The sequence below is a fragment of the Monodelphis domestica genome, chromosome 7 (genome assembly GCF_027887165.1).
Source record: "Monodelphis domestica isolate mMonDom1 chromosome 7, mMonDom1.pri, whole genome shotgun sequence".
In the NCBI taxonomy this organism is placed as follows: Eukaryota; Metazoa; Chordata; class Mammalia; order Didelphimorphia; family Didelphidae; genus Monodelphis; species Monodelphis domestica.
The window spans coordinates 222,113,605-222,137,324 of record NC_077233.1 but is presented as its reverse complement, the minus strand read 5'-3'; the positions used below and the strand labels follow the sequence as shown (position 1 = coordinate 222,137,324).

Here is a 23,720-nt window from a genome sequence, read left to right as displayed (position 1 = left end):
ATTAATAACTTTAATATTATTCATCCATTAGATACTTTTAAGTAAATACTTTTTTGCTGCTTATGTCTCAGTACCGTAAACAGCCATTAATTGCATAATTGAACAAATAATTTTAAAATATAAGTACATATTATATATAGTCTTTAAAGTCATCCAGGTCAAACTCAGAGCAAGTATTTTGAAGGATAATCTCTTCCCACATATTTCTCCCCTTCCACCTGTCCAGATTTTTTCTCATTAACTAACTCAAATGAAAAGGAAGATAAAAGCTGCCTGGAACAGATAGCCCCCAATCACAAAGGTGCTTAGTTTATGCATAAGTCTCAAATAAGTATTACAATATAACTACAAATAAACTGAGGCTTTTTTAATACAACATAATACTTGGATAATCTTTTAAATTACTTTCATTCCAGGATGTTAGAATATATCACTGATTATGACAGCTGAAAAATGCAATCTTATTCTCCACTTTTTTCAGAGGAAACTCAGGTACTGATTGGTCCCAACTGGAAAGTGGACTCTCAGTGATTAGAACTTGGATCTTTTGATTGTTTTTTTCCATTATAACCACACTATGAAATGACATTTCAAATAAAACTGAATGAAGTTAAGATTTATTGCACTGTGGAAAGTACAGACAATTTAGATGCAAATGCTGTTCTACAAGGTTAACCCTATATTGTGAAAGGATTCACTGTTTGCTCTTTCTGTGTACCTTTTTGGATTCATATTCTCATATAGGTATGGCAGTGATTTCCATGGACGTTTTCAATCTATGTAAATACTGAACAAACTGAAGAATAATCTTATGAGAATTAAGCATATCAGGAACAGTTAAGTATGAGGGAAATTTTATAAACCATATTAGGATAAACTGTTTCTGAGTTTCATTTTTATTAGGGTCACAAAATGGCAATTAAAGTGGCTAACACTCAAATTATTTTTATACAGATTTCTCTTTCATATTTTAACCCAAAGGTGCCATATTACTTTTGCAATGAACATTTTTTTCCATTAGGGAAATAACATTACCAATTTGTCTTTTATCATTAGCCATTATTTATGCCATAAGTAGTTTGAAGATATTAATGGAATAGAAAAAGTATTTCTGGGCTTCATTCTTAAGACAAGGAAAAAAAAATCTCTTAATGATAATTTAAATTGCCCAGATAGCTGGGTGTGATGGTGACCTTAAAGAAAAAGAGTGGATTAATGGATGCCACAGAACAGTCAAGTTTTACCAGTTAAAAGGAAAGATGAACGAAATTAAGCCCTAGTGTGCTAGAAGTGTAGGGAAAGTAAAACTGTTTAATTTTAAATCTTCAGGAATGAGTGGCAGAAGCAAGCAAGGTTAAGTTGAGGCTGCTTCCAAGTAACAGATCAAGATAGCCTTCGGATTAGCTGAGAAGGGCTCCTTCGGGAAGGGGCTCATTCATTAGTTTAGGCCCTAAACTTTTAAGGTATCCTCGGTCTTTAGTCGCTCACAGAGACACTTTGCCTCTAGTGTGGGGCCTTGACTGACAAGAGAGCGAGGTGAGATTCCAGGTGAGCTGTACCGGAAAACGGAATGTGTCAGGCACGCCCAAGGGACAAGGGATTCTAGCTAAAGGTGGGAAGCATGGGAAAGGTAGGCCCTGACTAAGACCAGAAGGCGAGGTGAGATTCCAGGTGAGCTGTACCGGAAAACGGAATGTGTCAGGCACGCCCAAGGGACAAGGGATTCTAGCTAAAGGTGGGAAGCATGGGAAAGGTAGGCCCTGACTAAGACCAGAAGGCGAGGTGAGATTCCAGGTGAGCTGTACCGGAAAACGGAATAACGCGTCAGGCACGCCCAAGGGATACCAGTTAAAGGTGGGAAGCATGGGAGGGGAGCGCATGCGTCTTAAGAGTTGAGGGCGCTTTTCCGATTCCAGACGCCAGGTTCTCAGAACGTGGGCACACCGTCCTTTTAAGCCCCCACGCGCCGCCTACACATGGCGATTGTGACGTCACTCGCCGCCTCCGTCCCCAGTCCCCGGGCGGGGCGGTTGTAGCTCCGCCTCTGTTGGGTTGCGGCCCGCCCCAGTAGGCCTTCTCTCTCGGTCTGCCTTCGCGGCTACTGCCGCGTCCCCTCCCGTGAGGTCACGTGGAATGGCACATCGCCGACACGCCCGCTGAAGCGCCTACGACTGTTCCCTGCAAGCCACCGTAGAAGCCCTCGGGCCGCCGCCAGGACGGAAGCCGGGGAGGTTGGAGAGTGACCACGGGCTGCGGCAGCCTCAGCGCCTGCTCTCTGCGCGGGCCCCCAGATGGCGGCTGCAGCTGCGGCAGCGGCGGCGATGGCTGAGCAGGAAAGCGCTCGGAATAGTGCCCGGAACCGTGGCGGGGTCCAGCGGGTGGAAGGCAAGCTCCGCGCTAGTGTCGAGAAGGGCGAATACTACGAAGCACACCAGATGTACCGGACCCTGTTCTTCAGGTAGTCGGAACTCACGGCCGGACAGAGGGCGGCCCACCCGCTTCGGGGCGCCGGCCTATGCTTTCCAGAGCTTTCCGCCTCGTCAACCTAACCTGGCCCCGGCACCGCCTTCCTCTCTTTCTCTATTGGCGGACTAGAGACCAGCCCGCCCTCTCATTGGCTCGCACGAATGCCTGTCGTGGGGGGTGGTTAGAGGCCCAGGGTTAGGGTGATCAGGAATGGGAAGATCCCCAATGGGGATCCCAGGGATGGAGAATGGGGTCTTTAGGTCCCCTTCTCCTCTCCCCGGGCCGGGTCGGGAAGGGCTCCCTGGCCCCTGCCCTGGCTCAGCCGCGCACCACTCACAGGGGCCTGTAAACCCCGGATGGGTCTACCCCACCCCCGCCAGCCTCTCTCCCGGCCTTGACCTCTGCAGGTAGCACGAGGGCTCCTCCCTCTTCCCGGGGCAGGGCCCGGGCTCCGGGGCCCGGGCCGAACTTGGGGACTGGCCCCTTTTCCGCTTCCTTTCGCTGGCCCCTTCCCCACGCGTCCCCATGGACCAGGGGAAGTCGAGGGGTGCGAGAGATTCTGAGCCTTTCGAGGTGCTACATCCCTTTGCTTTTGGGTTGTCGAGAGTAGGCATTTATTTTAAGACACATCACATATTCCTTCCTAAGACAGTCACTGTTTTTAGAGGCCAGCCACCTTCTCCCAGACACTTCTCCTCCCCAGAGAGGAGACGACCACTGTCACCCTCGCTAAGAGAGCCCCGTGCAATTCCCTCCCCCAAGAAATTAGGGTTTTGTTTTTTTTCTCAACAGGGATTTCTAAATTTAAACCAGGTGGAAAGTTTGCCTACAGATACTCTTCCCCCTCCTTATTCTTGATGGTCGTACATAAAAAAAAACTATTTAATCTTTGAGGAGCTTGTACAGTTTAGTAAATAAGGCCTGTCCTTGCAGAATTTTAATTGACTAATTTCCTTAGGGTTTGTGAAATACTGTGGCAAGCATTGTTTAGGTCACCTTTGTGAGACCTGATTTTTTTCCTCAAAGGATCTATCTGTGTTGGTTGGGGAAGACTAAATTATTATTAGACATCTTTTCTTCTTTGAAGTGTCTATATTTGAAAAAATCCTGGTTCTTTTGTTCTTGGCATTACTTTCCAGTGAGGAAAATGCAGCCCCCACCCCAAGAATCTTACTGAAGATTTTATAAGATCCTACCTTTATTATCCACTGCTTTCTTTTACAGGTTTTTTAATTGCCAAATCAGGGAGAATATTTCTTATAATTTGGATTTAGGAATATTCTTTCAAAGATATATTGTGTAATGAAAAAGACTTTAGATTTTACTTCAGAGGATATTAGTTTAATTAATCTAGTTAATAACGAGCATCATAGAGTTAGAGGAAGGGTACCTTAGCAGTACAACCCCTTCATTTTACTAATGAGGAACTAAAGCTCCAAAGGACTTTAGTGACTTGCCCAGTCATGATTCAGGTACTAAGTTTAAAAAGAATCAAAGTACTGTAACTGTACCATGATCTAATGTTCTTTCCTTCTATACCATGGTCCCTGCATGACCCTTGGTCAAATCACTTCACTTCTCTGGGTCTTTTCATCCTTAAAAAATAGGTTCTTTGGGTTCCTCAAGCTTTCTCAAGTGTTAAAATAGGGGATTGGATTAGAGGAGGTAATTTCTGAAGTTCCATAAAAGCTCTCAAATTCCTTGTCAGAGGGTCAATTCAAGTGTTGCTGTAATTTAGAGGAGTTGGGACTTGTTTGTCCTGGAATTTTCTTGTAATGAGCTAAAAGTTAAATGGGCATTGATTAGAACTTGGAAAAATTTTATGATGGTTCTTAATTTTTTAATAGGATTTGGCCTATTCCATCCATACAGATACATAAACATGTATAAATTGTGACTAGTCAGGTTTGTAGATAGAAAATTTTAAAATCATTTGTGCCCATCTTCTGCTGCTTAGCTCAACTTATATTAACATAGAAGTTTAGCATTTTGAGAGTTTTAAACACTTTTCCATTTAATATATGTTTTACTTATTTATACTTAGCAATAAATATCGTCCCCCAGATTATGTTCCCCCAAATTGTGTTCCTGGAATATTTTGAACTTGTTTCCTATTAGTACAGATAAGATTACTATTACTCTACTGACATGATATTTAATTTGAACTGCTAGGCATTACAGAAACTACCAGTTTATGTGCAAAGGCACTGAAAGCTTTGTAAGAATAATTCTTTTTTTTTTTAAAAATTAAGTAAAATTCCATTTAGAACATTATTCCTTAGTTACAAGAATCATATTCTTTCCCTCCCTTCCTTTCCCCTGCTCTTCCCACAGCTGATATGCAATTCCATTGGGTATTACATGTGTCCTTGAGCAAAACCTATTTCCATGTTGTTGATGTTTGCATTAGGATATTCATTTAGAGTCTACATCCCCAATATCCCCTCGACCCACGTAGTCAAGCAGTTGTTTTTCTTTGGTGTTTCTACTCACACAGTGTTTCCTCTGAATGTGGATAGTGTTCTTTTTCGTAGATCCCTCCAAGTTGTTCAGGATCACTGCATTGCCACTAATGGAGGAGTTCATTACATTCAATTGTACCACAGTGTATCAGTCTCTGTGTACAATGTTCTCCTGGTTCTGCTCCTCTCACTCTGCATCACTTCCTGGAGATTGTTCCAGTCTCCATGGAATTCCTCCACTTTATTATTCCTTTTAGCACAATAGTATTCCATCACCAACATATATATACCACAATTTGGTCAGCAATTCCCCAATTGAAGGGCATCCCCTCATTTTCCAATTTTTTGCCACCACAAAGAGCTCAGCTATGAATATTCTTGTACAAGTCTTTTTCCTTATTATCTCTTTGGGGTACAAACCCAGCAGTGCTATGGCTGGATCAAAGAGCAGACAGCCTTTTAGTGCCCTTTGAGCATAGTTCCAAATTGCCCTCCAGAATGGCTGGATCAATTCACAACTCCACCAGCAATGCATTAATGTCCCAACTTTGCCACACCCACTCCAGCATTCATTATTTTTCTTTGCTGTCATGTTAGCCAATCTGCTAGGTGTGAGGTGATACCTCAGAGTTGTTTTGATTTGCATTTCTCTGATTATAAGAGATTTAGAACACTTTTTCCATGTACTTATTAATAGTTTTGATTTCTTTAACTGAAAATTGCCTATTCATGTCCCTAGCTCATTTAGCAATTGGAGAATGGCTTGATTTTTTTGTACAATTGGCTTAGCTCTTTATAAATTTGAGTAATAAGACCTTTGTCAGAGGTTTTTGTTATGAAGATTGTTGCCTCGTTTGTTGCTTCCCTTCTAATTTTGATTGTATTTGTTTTGTTTGTACAGAAACTTTTTAATTTGATGTAATCAAAATGATTGATTTTACATTTTGTGATTTTTTTTTCCTAGCTCTTGCTTGGTTTTAAAATCTTTCCTTTCCCAAAGATCTGACAATGCAAGTACTATTCTGTGTTCACCTAATTTACTTATAGTTTCCTTCTTTATATTCAAGTCATTCACTCATTCTGAGTTTATCTTGGTATAGGGTGAGACATTGATCCAAACCTAACCTCTCCCATACTGTCTTCCAATTTTCCCAGCATTTTTTATCAAATAGTGGATTTTGGTCCCCAAAGCTGGAATCTTTGGGCTTATCATAGACTGACTTGCTGAGGTCACTTACCCCAAGTCTATTCCACTGTTCCTCAAGAATAATTCTTCTTAATTATTCAAGGAGAATAAAAAAGAAGACTGTCTAGATAAAGTCATCAACCCCATAAAAGTCATCAACCCCATATTTTCTAAGAAGTTTCTCTACTAAATTGCATAGTCCTAAAAAATATCTACAGCCCTGTGATTAAAAAGGAGGTAATATCTCCATTTCATCTTAAACTGAAGGCAATTCTTTTTGACCGTTATGATATTTAAACAATTTTTGATTAGTAGCTTTGAAATGCTTACAAATTAATCTACATTTAGTGTTTTTATCATTCAACCACAGAACTTTTCTTTTTTGCTTTTAAAAATAAAGCTATTTTTAGTTTTATGTGAGAATAGTTTTTCCTAGTAGTTTAAAACACCTTATTTAATTGGTCCCCTGATAGAAACCACAAACTCTAATGCATTGTGTCTATAGTTAACACTTGCAACTGAATATTAGGTGATGAAATGGTAAGGGGTTCTGATATTTTATTAAAGCTGGTCTTTTAAAAAAAAAAGTAAGCTGAGTAGTTGTTTAGACATTAAACTCATTTTGCATTACTCCACCTTTTGAGTGTATTAGGGAGAAAAGAGCTATCTAGCCATTTTGATCTTCATCACAAACCTTATAATAATGGTAATATAGGTAAGAAAATTGAGTAATACATTGAGCTGGACTCCAATTTCTGGGTAGTTCCCAGTTGTCCAACTGAAATTCTCAAAATACATATAGCTTAATTATCTTTTTTTAAACCTATACCTTCCTTCTTAGAATCACTGGGAGTTAAGTTACTTGCCCAGGGTCACACAGCTAGGAAGTATCTGAATCCAGATTTGAACCTAAGACCTCCTGTCTCTGGGCTTATCTGTCAATCCATGGAACCACCCAGCTGCCCTTCAATTAACTTTTTTAAAAATAAATTTTTAATTGATTTTTTTTACATCATCAAAATTCTTTATTCTTTTCTTCTCCAAGAGAGCCATCCCATATAACAATATTTTAATGAGACAAAAAAAATTAACAAAAGTGATCTACATTGGAAAAGTCATTGCATTATACCATATTGATAGATCTTCCAAGGTAGGGTGTGAGTATCTTTCCATGATCCTTTTTTGGAGCAATGGGCAATGGTTATTCTTTGTAATTTTGTAGCATCAACTTTTGCAGTTTCGGGGGGTTTTTTGGTGGTTCTCTGTAGCATTGTAAAATTGTTGTCTTTGTGTATATTGTTTTCCTGGCTCTGTCTGTCTGTTTGTTTTTTTCTTCACCAGTGTATATAGTTATTTCTGTGCTTCCTTATGTTCTACAAAACCAGTAGCATTACATTCAGGTACCACAATTTGTTTAGCTGTTTCCCAATTGGTGGGCATCTACTTTGTTTCCAATTTTTGACTATCATAAAAAGTACTGCTATTAATATTTTGGCATTATTTGGGAACTTTCTTCTCATCAATGGCCTTCTCATCAATGGCCTCCTCAGTGTACAAAGCTTAGAATTTTTGGTGAAATTGCTTTATCTCATGCACACAATTCCTATTTTGGAAAGGCTTGAGAGATAAGGTTCTGAGAAAATGTCCAGTTCTCCACCTTGGCCCAGAAGTTCATTGTCATGACTGAATTTTCTAAAAGAAGAAATAAGTACATATAGTATTTATTTGGGAGGGAAGTGTAATGAAATCAAGCTAATGGGATATGTCCATTTTTTTTTTAAAAGGATCAGAACCACTTCACAGATTTGGAATCAGAGAACATTTCAGAGTAGTCTGCAGCATTTTCTATGGATTGGGTATGATTCAAGTAATTGTACTTTCTGCTGTCCTGTGTTTGCCTTTTACCATATTACTTTCACTCTAGAATGAGTACTTGATTCATTCTTAAGCCACTGAAAGAATCAGCCCACAAATTTCAATTATTATACTCATTTTCTTCAAATTGAAAAATAACTAAAAGTACCTATGGTCCCAAGGTCTTAGTCACTATTAGTTGAATATGCAATGTTCCCAATGATAAGTGACTGTCTACTGATTCCATACTTCAAGAGATGCTTTTCATGTTTTTAGAATAATGGAACCTTCCTGTTTGTAATTGTCCTTTTCATATTTGTCATTTGCTATAAAGATATATTTTGTTGGTTCACTGTAAGTAATTTACATTCACCATAGTGTCTATAATATTAGAACTTCTAGCAATATCTTCTAGTTCTGAGAAGCACAGAATTAGATTATATCTAATATGGAATCTATTGCAAATTACAAATTCTTCATGTTTATACAAAGTTACGGTTTATCTATTAGTACTTGATCCCAGATTTCTAAGACATTTGATGCTTTTGTTTGTGCATATTAATCCTTTTTGTGAATTAGAAACTAAAGTTGGCCCAAATGATTAGATTTTACTTTTTCCTTAATATAATTTTTCTCTGTGATGTTTTTAAAAGACTTTGTAATAAAATTTTTGAGATGCTAAAAGTATGGAAGAAGTTTGCATTTTCAGTTTAATCATTATATGTGGTTAAATGTTAAAACAGGCCCCAACACTGAAAAATGCAAATAATCTTTCTCAAAATTGCCCAGAAGAAATGCTGAATACTAATTTTTTTTAGTTTGGCAGTGTTTTCTGAATGATCCCTCAACATCTATAACATCACATAGTGTTTTAAAACGTTAGATGATCATACTACGTACACAATAAATCTGATCTGGTGACAAAAAAAAATCAGCTTTATAATAAAATACTGTATAATCCTATAAACAGGCTATTAAATATAAAGACAACTCCCTGCTTTCACAGGCACCTTTCTTATTTGAACTTGTATTTACCAAAGTTTCTGATTATATCAAATCATTCTTTTATGGAATGGAGCCAGGGAGGTCTACGTTACGTAGACCTATACCCAGATTTCTTGAATTCCTTCCTTCAATTCCTACATCACCATGGCATGGCATTGAAATAACTAAAGGCACTTTGGATGTTCATCTGATTTAATGTTTTTCTTTTCTCTCCACAATTATGTAGCTCTTCCCTCTTCCTCTACCCCCCTATCCCCCCCTCCCCCCCAGTATATAGCAATATTTAGGTCCCAGATTAAATGGAAGACTAAAAGACTTTGACCCTTTTCTATAGGTTAGTAATAAGAGAATATAAGAGCATGTGGGTTTAAGTGTTATTAAATTATTTGCAAAATAATTTTTTAAAAACCTCAATAAGAACTAAAAGATGCATTATTCATAGAAACAGAATGTGAGAGAAAAAACACTAATTGTGCAGGTGTGTGTGTCAAACTGATTTCTCTGTAGGTTATATCTTTTCTTTTAAACCTTTGCCTTCTGTCTTAGAATTAATATCAAGTGTCCTAAGGGAATTAAACAATTGGGATTAAGTAACATGCCCAGGATCACATAATTAGGAAAAAGTGTCTGAGGCCAGATAGGAACCCAAGACTTCCTATCTCCATGCCTGGCTCTATCTACTGAGCCACCTAGCAGCACCTAAGCAAATTATCATGAAGCCAGCTCCCTGCTTTCTCAGATACATTTCATTATTTTAATTTAATATCCTGTATTTAATGAGCTTCTTCATTGAAGTCCTACTGTAGTGCTTCATCTTGGCTTTGAGGTGATTTTGGTTTTGAAGACTGTGCCAGTGGGAAATGTTCAAAATTCTTACCCATGTAGGTCCCAGAAGGGGCCTACAAAAAAAATGGCAAAAAAAAAGGCAAAAAAAAATGGATGGCAAAAAAGCTGCTTTCTCTAGTTATGTGAGTCATACCTAATGGTGTCCTAAGCTAGAGAGGCTTTGAGTCTGTGTCCTATGATGTATTGGGCTCTAGGGCAGCCAATAGAGGGCCACAATAGAAGAAACTGATCCCCAGATTTTACCATAACTATTCATAAGGATCTCCAGTGAGTAATTTTATTAGCTTTATGACTGTGCATGTCACCTTCTGTCTGCTTCCTAGCTTTCCTATAAAATGGGAATAAGAGAGCCTACTTCCTAGGGTTGTTGTAGGGTGAAGTAACATAAGAAATAAATTTACAAACCTTAAAATATACCACATATGTTTATTATTAACTTCAAGAAGAAGGAACTTTAGTCAATAGTAGATTCTTTTGTGATAAAATGCAGTTCATATTTATGGACACTGCATATATCCTGGTGAAATGATATATCACCGTTACTAAGTTATTCCCACTTAGTTAATGGTTATTATTTTGACCCACTAACTCCAGTATTACTTATCTGGCTTTGTCCCTAAAATGAAGTAAGATTTAAAATGTTTGTGAGAAGATTTTGGAGGACAGAAGGCTCAAGCCCTTCTCTGTTTTTCTTTTACAGTCATTAAGAGTGGTAGAACTTTGAATGGAAATTAGGTAGAAAGGAGAATTTGTTCAGTACAGTTGACTTTCTGCCACTTCAGCTGCTAGTCTCTTAGTGGGATTGGTTTCTTATCCCAACTCAGCACACCATTGTTCCTTATGTTCTAAGTTACTAATGGTACTCTCCTCTGTACAGTTGCTTAAATTTTCTTTTCATCCAGAAATATCACTTTAGATTATTCTGCACCAAGGCAACATTCTATCCTTAGAATATCATTCCTTAGCCTGTTAAACTTTTAAATCACCTATCATTCAAATAGCTGAAAGTTTGTGCAGTTTTCTAGGATAATTGAAAAATAGAGATGATTATTTTCTTTGCCTGTTTCCTTTTAAGGGTTTTATGTATGTATTGTGACCAACTGCTGATGCTATTTACATATTTGATATTTTACTTCTGTTGACTTTGTGTCATCTATGGTTTATCCAGATTCATGGTGTCTGTCCAACTGTAAAACCTGGAGAGGGCAGAGATCTTGTTTTATCTAAATGTGTCATATATAGATAGATGCTGGAAGTAATTGTTTTTAGATTATTTGAATGTGTGTGTACCTTATTGTCCTTACCTCCCCCAAACATCCATCATCTAAGCAGAGCCATTTGGCAGTGTGTGAGAAACTCAAGACAACCCCTTCAGGTTTTTGGTTATAAGTGAATGTCAGAGACCATGGCCACTCCATTCTCTGAGGGCTATGTATGGGTTATCTAAAAGTAATTAGTTAGGGAGAGCGCCCCTGGGGGAGGGAAAGACCACCTAGGGCCTCATGAAACTCCAAAAAGACCCCTGGGTGTTGGAAGGGACCTTAGACATGTTAAACTTTAACCTCTCATTTTACAGATGAAACTAAGGCTATGCAGTTACATAGGTAGTAACATAAGTGGGATTTAAACCTTTATCTTCTAACGTCATATCCATTCCTGTAAATGTAATAAATAAAAATCAATACTAGCTTACCATGATATAATTTCTTTAAAAACTTGTATATGTTTAACATCTAAATTCTAAATGAATTTATAATTCTAAATGAGTTTATATATTTTGCCTTTATAAGGTCTTTCTTTATAGACAAGTGAAATTGTTACTGCCAGTGATATTAGGAATGCAATTCTCTTGTCCATGGAGGAGCAATTTGACGTAACTTGACTGTTTCAGTGTTGTTCTTTCTTCCTTATTGTAGGTACATGTCACAAGGCAAACACATAGAAGCAAGAGAACTAATGTACTCTGGGGCATTATTGTTCTTCAGTCACAGTCAAGTAAGTGACTTTTCTATTTCTGTTCTAGAAAAAGCTGGAATGTGAATGCTAAAGAAAAAGACTAATAGGCAGCACACTGGGCTGTGCTATGCTTTCTGGTCCATTTTGAATCAGTTTTGACAGCAGTAACCTGGTTGTTCATGTTGAATATAAACTCATGTCTGCCGTAACAGCCACATGGAGCCTGCCTTATTTTGTGCTGCTTTCATAGCTTTGGCTTCAGCTCTTATGAATGCTACAGTTGCACTGTTGTAGCTAGAAACACTGTCATAGGTGTTCTCTGATATGGTAGCCAGTTACAGTATATCCAGTAAATGATTATTGTGTCTAGAATAGCTTCATTTCTCTACTCACAGGCTTTGAATCATTTGAAAAACTGATTAGCACTGCTTGTTTAGCATATGCCTTTGAAAACCAAAAGCATTCCTTTTTTTGTTTCTAGAAACTAATCAGAGCTTCATGACTAACCTAGTGCTTCTTGTTTGTTTGTGTATGTTTTGTAGCAAAACAGTGCTGCCGATCTTTCCATGCTGGTTTTAGAGTCCTTGGAGAAATCAGATGCGAAAGTAACCGATGAGCTATTGGGTGAGAATTTTACTATGTTGAGCTTTCCAGTTCTTAAAGTACATATGCATTTTAGATATTATTTTTAGCTGGTCATGTAATGATTCCTTAAGCCTTTTAACTCCCTTTTTGGTGCCTTGAGTTGTGATGTGTCATTAATTTTGCTGTACAAGCATCACAGCACTTTTCACAATTGAAAATCATAGTCTCTGATTGAGTTAGTGCTGAGCATACTGGCACACTTAGCAAACATACTATGTTTTATAGGTGGAGCATGATTTTTGGCACTGTCCTCTCCCCCAACACAGGAGCAACATGTAATGTCTGCACAGTAATTGACCTCTCCGCCGCTTTGATGGACAGCGGCTTCCCATCCAGTCAGCGAGGTGATGTGCTCATTGCCCGCGAGTCGGCCATTTTGTCAAAGAAACTTTGCTTGGCGGACTATCTAATTCGGTAAGCGTGCAGTTCGTAAAGCCCTTCTTGTGAGCTGCCCAGCTGGAAAGACTATGGAGAGGCCATGCCACCCCTTGCCTCCACTACTCTTCCAGAGGCCTGTGGACAAAATGGAGAATAAAATTGAGGAGTCTACTGTAGCATTTCTGTGACTCCATTATGGCACATTTACTCCCTAATCCCCTGATAGCATTGTCCCATTCTAGGTTTTCATTCTTCCACAGGGGCCAACCTCCCCACTGCAGCCTTCCCTGCCCCCCAACTTGATCGCATCTGGGCTAAGCGGTGAGGCAGGAATATTTTTTTTCCCTTTTCCTACTCACTAAGGGAGAGTGTGGCTTCTGGCACTGCAGCGGAGAGGTCAATTGGATGTTAACAATTCACAGAATTAATATGAATTTAAATAGTACATTCAGCACATATATCTTTTTAAATGCTCTGCAATTTTCTTTTAAAGTAAGAGAGTTGATTTTTAAGATGTAGTATATCCACAGAACACTTGATAGATGTTTTCTTTGATTAAGCATTTGTGTTTATGTTGCTTTTAGAAAATTTGGCTAAAGTATTTAGTTTGATGGATCCAAATTCTCCAGAAAGAGTGGCATTTGTATCCAGAGCCCTGAAATGGTCCAGTGGGGGATCAGGAAAATTGGGTCATCCCAAACTACACCAGTTATTGGCTATCACGCTATGGAAAGGTAAAGATCATTCCTTTGAGTCATTTAAAAATTAGAATGTATGTATGGAACATCTCATGTGTTAGGTCACAATTTCATATGTATAAATTGAAAACCTTAACTGCTTCAGAGTAGGACACTAGATTTGGAGTCAGAGGATTTCGATTCAGATCCCAGCTCTGCTATTTACTACCTGTGTAACCATATTGAATCATTTAACCTCTGTTGGTCTCAGTTTCCCTATCACTAAATTGAAAGGGTCAGACTAAATGACCTTTAAAAGGTTCCTTTTATCTTAGATCAGTGAAAGTGCTGAGAAAGTAAATGTTATCTATGTTATCTAAATGTAAAACAATGAAATAATAATAGAGATAAATTGCATAAATATAACCTATTATAGAATATTGATAGAGGTGTGAACATATGACCTTTATTTTCATTTTTGCTTTATAAATAAAATAACCATCAAGAAGTCTTTGTCTAAATCCAGGTTTCTATACTTTCTACTTCTATACTTATCTTCATTTCTTGGCTTTGAGTAAACTTTTTGAGTCATTTGGAATTCAGAAGGATATGCTGAAATTTATTTCTATGTTATTCTTCTTAATATTCTTCTTATTATATTCTTATATAGAGAGAGAATATATATATATAGAATATATAGACATATATTCTATATTCTTCTTAATATAAATTAATTATGCAAACAGGTTTAGAGTAAGAGAAAAACTTTGCACCCTCAAGTATCATACCAGTAATGAAAATATCATTACCAAGCATTTTTATTTTCATTATAATGGGAACAGAAATGGATCTGCTAGAGAGATACCCTCTTGGAGGAGTTGTGAGGCTTGTGACTACTTAGCTCTTCCTTTCATTTTTCATATTTAAAGTGATTAATCTCTACAGCAAAAATTGAAACACGTTCTGAAGATTTCTTTTTGGAAAAGCTTCATTGAAAGTAGCCTTTCTTTTCTTGAATTGTTTCAGAAAACTCAGGACATTGACTCTTTCATCAGATTTTTCTCTCTATCTATCAATGGTTTTCTTTCTCTTTTAGCAGAAACCTATAAGAATTATTAACTCTTCTTTTTCTTTAAACTCTTACGTTGTAAGAATGGATACTAAGTATTGCTTCCAAGGTAGAAGAGCAGTAAGGACTAGGCAGTGGGGTCAAGTGACTTGCCCAGGGTCACACAGTTATAATGTGTCTGAGGCCAAATTTGCACCCAAGATGTCTTGCCTCCAGTCCTGCCTTTCTATCCACTGAGCCACCAACCTGCCCCCTCTTGAAAGTAATGAAACTGGAAGAGAAAGCAATAAAATAGCATTTCCTTAATAAATAAACATTTTAATTGGATGATTAAGAGCCTTTTATTAATCTAGCCTTTTTGTCTTGCCCCTCTTTTAGTATGATTTAGTTATCAGTGGGTCAGAGATGTAGAACTAGAAAAGACCTGACAGGACATCTGATCTAATTCCTCCCTCATTTTACAAATGAATAAGCTGAGGCCTAAAGTTAAATTACTTGACCAAGGCCACACCAAGGTAGATAGTAAGCAGAAAAATGGAATTTGTATTCAGGTTCTCTTGTTCCACTGTCCTCCACTCTGCTTCTCTTCTTTCTTCTTTAACTCCACATTCTTTATATAAAATAGTCTGTGTATCAACCAGGCCCTCCCCACATGCAGAGAGGTGTTCCTTCATTCCTATGTGATAATTATATACAAACCTTTTCTGCATTTTGTTAAGGAGAGGTTCTCTAATGAAGATAATTATCTACCTCTGAGCACAGTCTGAATGGTCTCCCCCTCACCCCCTTTGTTATAAGTTAAAAAGAGCACTCAGAATCTCGGGACATAAGACTATATTTTTAGGGAAGTTTTTTCATAATTTGTATATTTCTGTGAAAAAGATTTTTTTTTTAATTGTGGTCTTTCATTATACTATGCCCTGGGTCAGAAAACAAGGGCGTACATGGTTGGGAGGTGGTCATTGAGGTTCTAGTCCATGCTTTGTAACCTTGGGCAAGTTATTTCATCATTTTTGAGCCTTGTTGGTTTTTTGTTGTTGTTTGGTCAAATTAGATCTAATCGATAGACCTCTTTGTGTGTCTTAAAGCAACTGTATAAATGTCAACTGTTATGAATTATGTAGGGACAGGTTCTGTGATTTCTTTGGGTCAATGAAACTCTTGGAAGAAGAAGCTCCTCCTACCAGTGTAGGTCAGTACCTGCTCTTCCTCCTGAACTGGTAGAGAGTAGCCTAGAGGTTAATAAATAAGTCTATGGGACGATATGCAGTCTCCATCAGAAGTGGAAGGGTCTTCCTGCCTTTGAAGCTAAATACTCACTATACCATCCTGCCTCTGAAAACAGTTCTACTTTAGCTTGTAACTGTCAGCAAATTCATGAATTAGAAGTTCAGCTTGTTCTTTTGTGAAGAAAATCTCTTTGTTTAGCTAGAGTAAGATTTGGTGCCTTGATTATAAATATTAGCATGTGAAAATATTGACTGAAGTTTGAGTCACTGTTAGAAATGGAATAAGTATTAATTTTTTTTTTGTCAGAATCTATCATTAGTAACTAGTGCATACTTTCAACATGTACTCCATGTTTACTGCTACTTGGCAAGATATTATTAGGCACCAAGGGAGAGATAGGGACCAACAGGACAGAGCACTTATCCTCAAAAATTTGTAGGAGAAATAAGACTGTAGTGCAAATTAGAATATGATGAAAACAACAGAAGTGTGTAGGTATTGAGAATGAGAAGAAATGGGAAGCACTTTAACATCTGGTAGGGGGATGTGGATAGGATGGAGATAAGTTTCATAAAAGAGGCATTTGAGCTAGACCTTGAAAATTGGTAGAATTTCAAGAACTGAGAGGTGCAGTTAGGGTGAGTATTAGTTTAAAAGAAACAAATAACCATTAGAATAGTACCTTAACAATCAGGTTCTTGCCATTTTGAATTTTTGAGAGGCAGGAGTAAATATTGAATTAGAGTTGATTAAAAAAATGTTAACAAGAACCTAATGAATGAATCTGCTGATCTATTTTCACTTGCCTAGGATTTGGGACTTTTATCAAAAATTTTAATCAAAATATACAAATCAAAAGATGGTTTCTAAAAAGGAAGAGTGTTTAGCAAATAATTAGGGTAAGGCCTCACATTATTTCTTAGTGACTTTTTTCACATCCTTTCTTATTTTAAGAAAGGCCCAGCATTGTTTTTCAGTTTAAGAATCTGGTGATTTTCAGTCTTTCCTGAGACTAAGGCACAGTAATTCAGCAGGCCTGTGAACTTTAAATAACTTATTTACCTAGGTGGAAATGCTTTGTATTCCTTTGGGCTGTTTTGTTTTCATTAATTTCTTTAACCATAGGACTTTTATTAATGACCAAGTTATTTCCCCTCATTTCAGATACAAGATCTTAATTTAAACTAATAGTTTTAGCAGAAGATATTTGACAAAATTTGTTTGCTTATAAAAACTAACCATCAAACATTACTAAATATTTATCTTTTCCTCCCTTCTAGAACAGAATTATTGTGAGTCTCGGTATCATTTCCTGCACTCCACAGATGGAGAAGGATGTGCGAATATGTTAGTAGAATATTCTGCCTCTCGAGGATATCGAAGTGAGGTGGACATGTTTGTAGCGCAGGCAGTCTTACAGTAGGTGTTCCTGTTTTGTTCATTTCAAGAATATTTATACTTTGAAAAGTATATTGATTGATTTAATTTCATTTAGAAAACTATAGTTTGCAGCTAATCGTTGGCTAAAAATTAATTTGAAATTAAGAATATTTGTGCCTGGGTCTAGCTGGGTGGCTCAGTAGATAATCAAATGTGGACACAGGAGGCTCTGGGTATAAACCTGACTTTAATACTTTCTAGCTGTGTGATCCTGGGCCAGTCACTTAAACCAGTTGTCTAGCCCTTACCACTCTTCTGTCTTGGCACTTGGCACTGACTCTAAAATGTAAAGTAAAGTATTTTTTTTGAATGTTTGCACCCTTAATGGAAATCTTAAGATAGCAGAGTAGAGGTTTGAGACTTTTCAGGAATCATTCATTCCTTGCTAATTACCTCTGAAGATCAAGACTTTTTGCAAGTCTTAATTTTTGTGATAGGTTATTTGAACTTGTTAGTCACTCTTTATTTTAATTGAGCAGCACTAGAATTACTTAAAAAAAAAAAAAACCTTAACTTTCTGTCTTAGAATTAATACTAAGTATAGCTTCTAAGGCAGAAGACAACAGGAAGGGCTAGGCAATTGGGGTTAAGTTATTTGCCCAGGGTCACACAGCTAGGAGAAGTGTCTGGAGTCAGATTCAAGTCCAGGACTCCCACCTTCAGATCTATCTACTGAGCCACCTCACTGCCCTTGAAATTACTTTCAAAGATACACATTAGATGATTTTCATTTCCAAAGTATGTATTTTTTAAAAAAACATTATCTTTCTCCCCAAGCCAATTTGTCTTTGAAAATTTGATTAATTATGAGAATTGTCCTTAAAGTTTTATCTCCTCTAAATAAGAACTACACAGTGAAACTGAAATTTGATTTTCTTACCAAGCATTTCTGCTTGTAAAATAACAATGAAAAATTATGTTTAGCATTGACTTTTATTAATGTTTTTGTGTAATTAGAATCTGTTGCCCTAAAAACTACAATTCCAGCACCCCACTCTCCTCACGTTATGTGTTGACGTAGGGAGGCTATAAATATATATATATCCATATCCATAAAATAAAAGATCCATATAATATATATACTCTCACTCTCTTCTCTTCCTGTCATGGTTTTGGTGGAGTGGGCTTTTTAAACAGGCGAGGAGAACTTAGTCATGAGGTCTTAATTTTGTTAAATAATTAGAACTTTTTTTTTTACTTCTGTTTCCTGTTTATTCCTTCTACTTCAAGTGATTATTAATAAACTTCATAAAATATAATTCTTGGAGTGTTGGATATTAATCTTAATCCTGTATTTTAAAACTGTGAGAGTGAGTGCACAGAAATGGAGATTCCCCTAAAAGACAGAGGAGGCAAAGACTGACCTAAAATAGGATTTTCTTTTGAGAAGTTTTAAGTCCAGAACTCAGTATACCATTTCATACTTGCTATGCTTAATAGCTTTACCACTTAGTTTTCATTGATAGTTGATTCATTGATAAAGGCTTTTGTTGACCATCTAAGATATATCCTTTTCTTCCAGCATCTTACAGCATACTAGAAAATATACAACAGTGGCTTGAAATTTAATTGGTATAAAGGTTTAAAATATAGGATTTTCTGTTTTTTATTGGTCTAAAGTTTCCTCTAGTATTGAACTTAATACTTTTAATGAATTTATTAAACATAGAGAACTGATTTTTGTACCCCAAATATGTTCTGAGATTATTATTTTGGAATTCTTGAGAGGAAAAATTTTAGTGAAGTCCAATTGTAGAACTGCAGCATGGAAAATAAACAAATCCATGGGATATTTGACTATTAAACAAATGGTATTTACACCCCTTATTTCCTGACCCAAGGAACTCTAGTGTGATTTTACATGTTGTTATATGTTTTGTATTGATATTACTCCACTACACAAGTATATAGTCACATAATACTTTTGATTTTTACCAAGGTAGATAAATCTTTTTGTTGTTGTGTACAGGAAGATGATATAAGAGGGAATGCATCTATCTTTGAAGTAGTTTAGATTGAGTTTATCTAGTTTGGGCCAGTACTTCTTAATTCCCTTTTCTAGAGGGAAAAAAATGCTCATAAAAATTAATTAAAAAAACAACAAAGAAATGAATCCCTTTTGCAAAACAGTATACTTTGACATTTCCATGAAATTTTAAAATATGGTATTTTTCATGATATTCTCCAAATATATCATTTTCTTATTTTTTTCCCTTAGGTTTCTCTGTTTAAAAAATAAAAGCAGTGCATCAGTGGTATTCACAACATATACACAGAAGCATCCTTCAATACAGAAGGGACCTCCATTTGTACAGCCCTTGCTCAACTTTATCTGGTTTCTACTGCTGGCTGTTGAAGGGTAAATTTTATTGTGTATTTATTAACTGTAGCATTTTGGCTTATGGCATAAAATTTCATCATCCTTTTCTGGTTTTTTTTTGTTTTTTTTTATTCAGAGGCAAGCTAACCGTATTTACAGTATTATGTGAGCAGTATCAGCCTTCACTCAAGAGAGATCCTATGTACAATGAGGTTAGTAGCCAACTGTGTTTTATTTGAACAGTTGGATTATTAAATAATATATACAATTTAAGATGAAAAGGACTTTGCAAACCTACTTTTCCCATTAATAGGGTGGGATGGAGTTACCTTTCTTGAAGACACAAATTTAACCAAGATTTAGTGTCTGCTAAAAATTGAGCATAAGAAATTGAATCATGAAAATGATGATGGATGGATATGAGCTACATATAGGTCTAGCTTCCTTTTTCATTATTTGTAAATGACAGTAGCATCTCTTTTCTGTTTTTCAGTATCTTGATAGAATAGGACAGCTCTTTTTTGGAGTGCCACCCAAGCAGACGTCATCCTATGGAGGCTTATTAGGTAAAAAGCTTGAGAGAGCAATTTATTTGCAAATATTACTATTTATCTCTGGTGATAGCAGAAATTGTGTTAAGGAGTTGTAATTTCTTTTAGCTTGCTGTAGTACCTCATGTGAACAAAAACCATCACTCATTCCTAGGAAGAGTTTAGGGGCCTCTGAGGCTTTCTAGGCAGCAGTGGCTCATTTTGTACCCTCTCATTACAATTGGCTTTACCAGGAGTGACTAAAAGTCCTACAAACATTTTTGGTAGGTTCTTAATTGAAAATGATGAATTTGGAAACTTAAAATATGCACTTTGAGATGGTCATGTCCTATTGCAACATTTATTTCTCATTTCATTTTAGGGAACCTTTTGAACAGTCTTATGGGATCAGGGGAGGAAGAGGAAGCAGAAGATGGTCAAGAAGACAGCAGTCCTATTGAACTTGATTGAAAACCTTTTTCACTAGGAACTGCATGAATCAGACAACTTGATAACTCAAAAAAGACAGTTTCAGAATATATGAGCCCTGAAATTTTGTTTTTCACAACTAGGAGGGCTCTCCATTCTGTTAAAAGAAGGTTGCTGAGATGTTTATAATGTTTGGTCTATATTATTTATGTAAAAAGGGTAGCCAGAAGAACTGATTGGAGTGATCGTTAGCAGCCTTTCAGTATGCTGACCATTGACTTTTGATTGAGTTATATAGTCATTTATGGTTTCGAATGCAGTATTCCTTTTCAGATTAATACAAAATAAAGCACAGGCATTACTGTTACTTTGCCCTTTCAAAATCATTTTGTTTCAGTTTCTTATGGGGGAAAAAAGAACACATTTAACCTTTGCTGTAACAGAGGAATGTCTTGAAAGGCAGGGTAGTTTCTACCTTTTTCTCTGAGCCTGGTGCCAAATGTGTTTCAAAGCATGCCGAAAGAAAGGGTATGATTCATTAGCTAGATACATCAAGCTAAGTATGTTTTGGAGTGCAGCAAATTTTTGGAAAACAATAGACTTGGCTATCTTAAATCACAATGTAACTTGTGCCCATCAAAACTGACTTTTTTTAACCTTTCAAATGTGTGTGTTTTGAGTTTTGCTTTAATTTGAATGGATCTTTGTAGGATGTAGATTAAGAGGCTGAATATATAATAGGTCCATCTTACTGGTTTTATACATAACAAATTCTCATGTTGTGGATCTTTCTCTTTCATCCATGGGATTTTGCAGCCTTTGATGGAGTTGGACAGTGTTAGTTGTGTATGTGTGTAAAGTGACAGTTGTGTTTAATAAAGCAAGCCAGCAACCCCTGCCTTTTTCTCTTAAGGACAACCACTTTTGAAAAGTCATTTAAAGAAAAGGGATACTGCAGAACTTTTAATTTCTGTCTTAATGCAATATTTATTTTTATTGGGTGATTGATTCCTTTAACTTAACATTTTAGAGAAAAAAGACATGGAATTACAGGAATAACTGCAGACCAGGAATTAGCAAGTCTACATTTTATCACCTAATGATGCAGTATGCCAGATATTACCAATATAATTGCAAAAGGGGGTGGGGGGGAAACACTTTATTTTTTCACAGTTAAAAGAGGTAGATTAATACACAGTGATCATGCATGGGGAGGAGGGAAATACAATTTTATTTACTGTAAAAACAAATGGAATTTAAAGGAAGGTTTTGTGTTACCTGTTGAGTTTAAATAAATACTTTATACTGGGACTTGAAGCACTGTTGCTTTTTGAAGTAGCTAAATGGGAAGGTGGGGTGGTGGTTCTCATTTTAAGCCTTTTTCTCTCCCAACATGAAAACACCGAATACTATTTTCCATCAAATTTCCGATGGGTAGGAGCAATAGCTAGCCACATGTTGCCAGGCCTTCTCCAACATCTTAGCTTATTTCAGTAAGCTGTAAATATACCCTATGTCTGTAACACAGATAAGGACTGTTCTCTATGTAGGTTAGGTGGTGAGACATTTTTCTTTATTGAGCACAGATGGTCCACAGAAAACATCAATTCACATATGTATGCATGTGTGTGTGTGTACACACACACACACACATGCATACATATTGATAATAAGATTCTAGGATTTAGAGGAATGGATTTTAGAGGCCATCTCATCCAACCCACTCTTCTTTTCTTTTTTAAATTATTGCCTTCTTTCTTAGAATCAATACTGAGTATCAGTTCCAAGGCAGAAAGTGGTATGGGTTAGGCAATTGAGATTAAGTGGCTTGCTTAGAATCACACAACTAGGAAGTGTCTGATGGCAGATTTACACCCTGAACTTCCCATCTCCAGACCTGACTCTATTCATTGAGCTACTTAACTGACTCTCAACCCACTCATTTTACAGTTAAAGACTGAGGATTAGAAAAAAGCAATTTGTTCCAAGATATCATGGAGATCGTGAAGTCTAGATTCGAATCCAGATTTTTTTATTTCAAATCCAGGGTTCTTTTTAATATACCATATTGGCATATCTGTCTGTCAATGATACTTAAAGAATTTTTTTTTTGTTTCCCCATTCCTAGGATAGAACATCTACACTTAGAAATCATCTAGATAAGTATAATTAAAACTTTGGTGTGATGAAATGTCAAGACACTTAAGACAGTAGTGTAAGTACTTCCACTTAGTAAAGAACTTTTGAGAAATGTAATGTTGTTCTGTGTACTTGCTGTAGAAGTTAAAATTATTCCATCCAACAACTGAGAGAATCTCCCAGCCTCTCTCTTAAGCTTGTGCTCATTACTAGTATCTACAAAGTATCCCAAAATTTCCTCATTGCACTGTGATTAGGACTCCCATCAGGTTCTTCAGAGAATTCAAGGCTTTCATGATATTTTTTTTTTGCTTTGATATTTCACTTGACTTTCACCAGAAAAATTTTTAAAGATCAAAACCTTTTTTGGCACAATGTTCATAAGATAATAGTGACTGCAGACTGGCCATGTAACAATCAGGCAATCATGTATCTTGTATCATTACTATAGTGTATTTAAGCATGTGCAGTAACAAGCCTGTCAATAAAACCTTTCCAGCCTATAAAGTGTGTGCAAGTTAGAGATGTGACATCATCCTGTGGGACTCTATGGAGCGATTGTACTAAGTGTAATGTTAGCATTTTGTTTCTTGCCATTAATTCCACTTCTGTACAGATTTTTTTTCTTCTTAAATGTTTTCTCATGTCCCCAAATAGATCATTTGCAGCTGTTGTGGGAAAAATACTGAGCATTCTTACAGTCAGAGAATTCTACTTCAAAGCTCCAGATCCAGAAAGATGTAATAATTAATAAATCAGAATTTGAAATTAATAATTTGGCTCCATCTATATGTCATTTTCTGCCCTTATTTTCTAGCCTGTTCTTACCAGCACTTTTTTGTTGATATTTTTAAAACTTAATGCTTTGTTGTTTTTAAAAGAACTGTGTCGCTGTGTACACATCCCTCTACATAGAAATCCCATTTGTAACAAAAATAAGTAAAACACCTCAGTCATCTGTGACATCATGTGTGTCATTCCACACCTCTATTCAACCACTTCTCTTGAGATGTTTTGTCATCAGTCATATCTGGTCACTACATTCATCTGAATTCTATTGTCTTATTCTCTTAATTTCGTTTATAGCA

At 36.7% G+C, this 23,720-nt stretch overlaps 1 protein-coding gene across 6 annotated transcripts; it reads left to right on the top strand.

Annotated features, from left to right (window-relative positions):
- The first annotated feature begins 134 nt into the window (after positions 1–134).
- Positions 135–23,404, top strand: GET4 (guided entry of tail-anchored proteins factor 4). 6 transcript variants are annotated; one of them, XR_008913347.1, is made up of 11 exons: positions 156–2,458; positions 7,899–7,970; positions 11,736–11,814; positions 12,318–12,399; positions 13,383–13,532; positions 17,055–17,193; positions 19,433–19,573; positions 19,671–19,746; positions 20,028–20,100; positions 20,447–22,708; positions 23,290–23,404. XR_008913347.1 is itself a non-coding variant. In XM_016423905.2 (10 exons), exons 1-10 carry the CDS (start codon positions 2,292–2,294, stop codon positions 20,533–20,535), a joined length of 1,068 nt encoding a protein of 355 aa, XP_016279391.1. In that variant the 5' UTR covers positions 156–2,291; the 3' UTR covers positions 20,536–23,404. The 6 variants fall into 6 exon arrangements, 5 of the variants coding, with proteins under 5 accessions (XP_056660320.1, XP_016279391.1, XP_056660321.1 ...); XM_016423905.2 differs by having other exon boundaries at positions 20,447–23,404; XM_056804342.1 differs by lacking the exons at positions 20,028–20,100; positions 23,290–23,404 and having other exon boundaries at positions 135–2,458; positions 20,447–20,682.
- Positions 23,405–23,720: the final 316 nt, after the last annotated feature.